Source organism: Theobroma umbraticum, unplaced genomic scaffold (genome assembly GCF_002168275.2).
Source record: "Theobroma umbraticum cultivar Fairchild unplaced genomic scaffold, ASM216827v3 scaffold_34.0, whole genome shotgun sequence".
NCBI lineage: Eukaryota > Viridiplantae > Streptophyta > Magnoliopsida > Malvales > Malvaceae > Theobroma > Theobroma umbraticum.
The window spans coordinates 1,309,305-1,316,356 of record NW_018397275.1 but is presented as its reverse complement, the minus strand read 5'-3'; the positions used below and the strand labels follow the sequence as shown (position 1 = coordinate 1,316,356).

At 29.4% G+C, this 7,052-nt stretch overlaps 1 protein-coding gene across 1 annotated transcript; it reads left to right on the top strand.

Moving 5' to 3' along the window:
- Positions 1 to 553: 553 nt before the first annotated feature.
- On the top strand, positions 554 to 3,593 carry LOC110427467 (putative 2-oxoglutarate-dependent dioxygenase AOP1.2). Its single transcript, XM_089785485.1, has 3 exons — positions 554 to 927; positions 1,408 to 1,648; positions 3,339 to 3,593. The coding sequence occupies exons 1-3, from the start codon at positions 554 to 556 to the stop codon at positions 3,591 to 3,593; spliced, it is 870 nt and encodes a 289-aa protein (XP_089641611.1).
- The last annotated feature ends 3,459 nt before the right edge of the window (positions 3,594 to 7,052 follow it).

Here is a 7,052-nt window from a genome sequence, read left to right as displayed (position 1 = left end):
ACTTGTTTGATTATTTTAGCTATGGTTCAATTCATTTTGGATTTTTCTTTTTGTAAATCTGAGCTTGACGTTTTAATTAACTCAAAGCTGATTAAATTTGGATTCGGAATTTTTCAAATGAGTTTTCAAATTCAGGTTCATTTTGTCACTTCTAAATAAAATATAATGAAAACATCATAAAAATGGTCCCGAAAATATGCTGCCTCCAAACAAATTTTATTTCCAGGTATTATTTTTTATTTTGTCAAACATCAAACATTGCATTGATAGGAAATCGAAGGATACAACTTCAATAAAAATAAGGCTTAGGTAAGTAAACATGCATTCAAAAAATCATTTTGCCCTGATGAAATTAAACAATAATTGCCCATGATCATTTTTTTTTAATTTTATTATTGGATAGAAAATCATCATCAATCATTTGTCCCCTAAGGATACCAGCATCAGCGGAGCTGTATATAAATTGGCTCATTTACATGGAAATGCTTCACAGCTAAATATTAGTCACAAGATAGAATAACTTCCTTCCATTGTTGTTTAATTTAGAGCAGAAATGGGCTCTCAAACTCCTCTAAAGCTTCCAGTCATTGACTTCACTAAGCCAGACCTAAAACCGGGAACCATTGAGTGGGATTTGGTGAAAGGGCAAGTCAAGCAAGCCCTTCAAGAATACGGTTGCTTTGAGGCTTTGTTCGATAGGATTCCTCTCGATGTTCGAGAGACAATATTTGGAGCCTTGGAAGAGCTTTTTGACCTCCCTTTACAAACCAAAATTCGCAATGTTTCCAAGAAGCCTTATCATGGCTATGTTGGCCAATACCCTCAAGCACCATTATATGAGAGCTTGGGCATTGACGATGCAAACATTATTGAAAAAGTTGAAGCCCAGACTCGTACCTTGTGGCCAGATGGAAACAAAAGTTTCAGGTTCATAAATTTTCTTCTACCGAACTTTCCGGTAACTTTTCGTCAAACTCTTAATTTGGGCATAACAACTACAAACAATTTTTCAGCTTTCAACACGATAACATCTCTAATTTGTGTCTATGATATAGTATGGTCTATATATACATATATTTATTCTCTTATATTTCTTATCCATAATACATATATATTAGTCTCCTAATTAACATGATTTTTGTTCGAAAATCTGTTTGTGGTTTGGAAGGGAAGCTGTCGTTGGTACTACGTAGTTGTTAGCTGTCCGAGTGTCCTATATATGTAATGAGTGGGATTAAACTTTTGTTTCTATTTTCAAATGGTTATTCTGTTTTACTTGCAGCAGCAATTACGAACCCAATGGCTGATCTTCATCTTTGTAACCCTATAGTTAATTGATAAATTATCTTTTTCTTAGCCGAACAAAAAAAAATTAAGTACCTTAACAGCTTTACTTAATCTTGACAGCAACATTATACAATCTTTCTCAAAGCAATTATCAGAGTCAGATCAAATGATTAGAAGAATGATATTGGAGAGCTATGATCTTGAGAAATATATGGATGAGCACATGGACTCGACGAACTACCTTCTTAGGTTAATGAAATATAAAGGGCCGAAAACCACCAAAACAAAGCTTGGACTACACAGTCACACAGACAAGAACATAGTGACCATATTGTACCAAAATGAGGTTGAAGGGTTGGAGGTACAGACAAAGGACGGAAAATGGTTCGATGTGAAACCCTCCAAAGGCTCTTTCATTGTCATGATCGGGGAATCTCTCCACGTATGTCTCTTCCCATTTTCTCTTTTGATGATTTACTTAAGAAAAGTTAACAAAATTAGCGAAATTCATATTTATAACAGGTACTTAATATAGAATAAGTCAAGTAGTACTCTCTTTTATTCAAATTAGTGGCGGATCTAAGATTTTACATGAAAAATGATAAGTAATCATACAACATCATAGATCGGGTCAATCATTCGATTTAAAGAAAAAAAATTAATTGTTTTTTAAATAAAATTAAATTATAATATAAAATTTCATTAGCAATTTGAATATAAATTTTCAAATTCAAACAATATAAATAGACATAAAGTATAAAAAAAATTAACATTAAATTTTCATATTAAGCACTGTAAGCTATACTCAACGCATTTTCATACTTTCAAATTCATCTGTAACTAAATCCATGTCAATGATCCTGTAAAGGATAAATGAATTAGCAAGAAAATTATCATCCATTTTTTTACGTAATCTTGCTTTTATAATTTTCTTAACTGAAATTGTATGTTTTGTAATTACTATACAAACTAGAAGAGTTAAAATAAGTCGAACTAATTGATCTAGGAAAAAATATACAATTGATTTTTCTGTTTTTTGACATTAACTGGCATAGCTCTAAAAAAAATGAAACACTTTTCAAATATGGATCTTGTTTAATATCAAGTTCAAAATGCTCCAATTTATATTTCATATGCAATTAAATCATCTAGCAGAAAATATTCAATTAATTTTTGCAAAATAAAAATAAAAGAGAAAAAAATAAAAACAAAATAATTCCAAAACTTGGGCCAACATGAGCTAAGGAAAAAACGAAGAAAAAAGGAAAAGTAATTTCAAAATTTGAGCTAAGGAACGATAGAAAAATAAAATTCAAAATTTGGACTTAGAAGGGATTGAACCTAGGCATTCTCAATGGTTCAAAATGCTCCAATTTATATTTCACATATGCAACTAAACAATCGAGGAGAAAATATACAATTGAGTTTTTACAAAATAAAAATAAAAGAGAAAAAATAAAAACAAAATAATTCCAATACTTGGACCAAGAGATCTAAGGAAGAAAAAAAGAAGAAAAAAAGAAAAGTAATATCAAAATTTGAGCTAAGGAAAACCAGAAAAAAATATCAAAATTTGGACTTAGAAGGGATTAGGCATTCGGAAATTTAAATTAAGTATCTTATCTCTACTTCAAATCAACTCTTTTGATTTATTTATGGGTAGTAGAGTTATACATTTTGACTTTTATACATATAAAAATAAAAAAAATAAAAGCCGATTCAATTTGAATATTCATTTTTCTTTTTTAGTCTGTGACAAATTATGTTTATTTTTCACAATTCTATTTTTTTATGTTCCGTACTAAATTTTTATACTTTTTTTCTTTTTAACATTAAAGACTATAATTTTTTAATTTTTTCAAAAAGAATATTAAATAAAATTAAGTATCAAAAAGAAAAAAAGATAGATTTCAAACTTTAAATTAAATTTGATATTTGCAATTAAAAGGAATTTACTTACGGAAGTTCAGTATTTAACAAAAATATATGGAATATATTTGAGAAGTGAGCAAACAATCTGTATAAATAAAGTTTCTGTGATAACGTCGCAGGCATGGTTAAATGGCCGACTGCACGCTCCTTATCATCGGGTCATGATGAGCGGAGACAAGGCGAGGTACTCCATCGGTCTGTTTTCAATCCCGAAAGGAGGTTACACGATAAAGGCCCCAGACGAGCTAGTGGATGAAGCACACCCCTTGCTCTTTAAGCCCTTTGATCACGTTCAATTCTTGGGGTTCTACTACACCGAGGCTGGTCAAAAGGCTGAATCTGCCCTTAAAGTTTATTGTGGTGTCCAGAATTAATGGACGATAGGAAAAAGGTTTGCAACTTCGATATTGTCAAAACCTTGTTCTATAAATAATACGAGGGATAAAATAAGGGTTAATTTAAGTTTAATGCTCTTTTGTAATTTAATGAATGATGTATTGGATTTGTATATTAAGTTTCTAGTATGAATAAGAAAAGGATTGTTATCAGTGCCACAATATCACTACAGGGAAACAGGGTTTCAGTGGCTGAAAGTCTCAGTACCACTGCTGGATTCGCATTTAATTTTACTAATTACTAGGGAAACTTGTGCATTATTTTTATCAAATTAATTTGGATAACATAATACAACATGTGCAAATTATAAATTAAATAGAAGCTAGTACAATTAGATAATGTTTTTGGTACAGGAAGGGTTACTACAGTTATAATTGTATAAGTTAATATATAAAGAAATAAATAAACAACAAGAACTGGGCAAATAAAAAATTATTTTTTAGATATTAGATAAATATTAATACTTTGTTACTTGTAAATGTAAGAAACTTGAATGTTAATTAATATATTTCTTTTAGAGGAAATTGTGAGGAATAACCTTTCTTGATAAGAGCATTTCAAAAATAACATCAAAATAAATTTAATTTTTTTAACCATATTTAGCCATGACTTGACAAAAATACTCTTAAAACTATTTCAAATAAATTAAACCATTCATCATAATTTTTCCTCATTTATGCTTCCGATATCTCTCTCTCAACATCTCACTCTCTCTAATTTTATCAATTTCTCTCTTCGACATTCGTTTTCTATGCTCCCGATTTCTCTCTCGTGTTTCTAGATTTCTCTTTTCAGCACTTTGAAGACACCTAACGATGGTTTTGATGTGCTTGAGTGGATGACTATTTGGAGAATTTGATTTTTAGATATTTCGGATAAAATTAAATAGTAAAAATGATCATAGATTTTTGAAATAGCTTTTAATCGGATCAATTCAGAATCTAGACACCAATAAACTCAAAAATTTAAAATTTATAAACCTAGGTTTTCAATGAAAATTTTTTTTCGATTTTAACTCAAAATAGGTATTTTAGATAAGAAAATTTGTGTTTTGATTTATAAAAACATGTTAGAAACACTTTAATTGGTGCCAAATTGTCAAAAAAATAAAAAATAAAAAAATAAAGAGAGTTGAGAAGATTTGAAGTTTTGGTTTGTAAGTGACAATAACAGTTTAGGCATTAAAGTGTAACAAAATATTTTTGAATATGACATGTAACAACAATATTTTTTCAACATGGTGTGTAATAATAGTATTTTTTTTTTCAACATGACGTGTTATAATTTTTTTTTAACCATGGCGTGTAACATCTTTTTGTACATGGCATGTAACATCTTTTTATACATGGCATGTAACAATAATATTTTTTTTAACATAATGAGTAACAACCTAACAATGGCATATAACATGTTTGTACATGACGTGTAACAACTTAACCATGACATGTTACACATTTTTATACGTAGCGTGTAACAACCTAATCATAGCGTGTAACATGTTTCTGTACATGGCGTATAACAACTTGACCATGGTGTGTAATAACCTAACCATGACGTGTAACATGTTTCTGTACACGGTGTATAACATCTTGGCGTGTAATTTCATTATGGGTAATTTTGTCCAAATTAATTAAAAATAGTTAAAATTATAAAAGAAGCTATTTTTGAAAACATCTTATTTTCAAGGATTATTTTTTAAAATATCCCTTTCTTTTAAATGAGTTAAAGGCCCCGTTTATTATTTGGGTTGAAAAGTCCAGTTAGTTAATTGGACTTAAATCTAAACTGTGATTTAGACTTAATAGATCATTTGGGCCATGACTCACCATGGTAGTTGTCTTTTCCCCACTCTCACATCTCTTCCTCCAAACAAAGCCTCCCCAAATTGGCTCTTGAGAGAACCAATTATTTCCCACACCTTGCAATCCCAAAGCCACGTTCAAACCACTAGTCTCTTCCATCAATCGCCATTATCAAGTCCTTTCTATATATATATACATAAATATATGTGTGTGTGTGTGTATTGTGAAGTGCAGGTCCGAGAACTCAACCACTAGACGTCAAAAATTTAGGGAGTTGTCATCAATTTTTTTTATCAAGGTGCGATTGGTTACCTATTGAATTAGTTTTATCCGACGGAGTTCTAAATCGACTTTAGGTCCAGCTAAAGAATAATAAATTGGTCTAAATATTTTGTTTAGAGTTTGGTTTAGGAGTACGGTTATGCTCAAGGAAGGATTAGCATCCCCATAACACCCGTTCCACGAACAGTACCATTTAATCATATGTTATCATAACCCATTGATTTTATTCTTATGTTTTTTTAATTATTATTTATTTATTTTATCTTTTATTCTATTAACAAATTAAAATATGTTATTTAGTTTTACGGGTGTGACATGCATCTGATATAATTGTGAAACACATGGCATAAAATCATAATAATGCCAAACGAAAACCTTTTATTGAGTTTACTTTCCAAATCCATTGATCATATTGGTGGGATCTGGGATATTCTCTCACATAAGGAAATACTCGAGAAACTCGCCTTTGTGAGTTTAACGAGTAAATCTCATTATTGGGGTAATCGTCTGCAAGTAATAATAATATTTTTCATAAATATAAACCTATTACGAGTGGAGGCCCTTTTTTAAAGATATTCTTCGAGCCTTCTCATCATATTGGTGGGACTCGAAAGTATCTTTTCACTTAGAAAATTTTTCAAATAAACTCGCCTTCACAAACTCTCTTAGAAAGTCCCATCATCGGGGCTTATAGTCATATACGGAATATGACTACATGCCATGACATTTAACAATGCAACAATGAGGTGTGATGTACCCATAAATTTCAATAATTCATTTTTTAAATTTCCCATAATCCCTTTGTTATTTCCTTAATAATTATTCGCTTTTGCACAAAATAGTATTTTGCATTTATTATTTTTATCCAACTATATTTTATCTTATTATATATATTTTTATATTTAAGTGTTTATCTATTTGCTATGTACATTTTCGATATACCTAAAGGCTATTTCTTTAATCAAACATTTTATTTTGGAATTATTATTATTTATGCACTTATTTCTATTCACTCAATTTTATTTTTTCTAATTACCTAACTTATTTTCTTTTGACTAGCTATTTTGTTTCTCTTTTCTCATCAGTCTATTTTTTGTGATATTATATATATATATATATATATATATTTGCCTTTATATTTTTGCCATATTCATCATTATGGTGAATTTATTATTATTTTTTGAATTCTTGTTAATTATTTATCATCATGAATTTCATTGTTTCATATAATCCTATATTCTTTTATAACTTCACATATATATTTTATCCATTTCTTGTTGTATTCATTATTATTATTATTATTATTATTATCATATTTATCATTACCATCACTTCCTTATCTTTTCTTTTTAT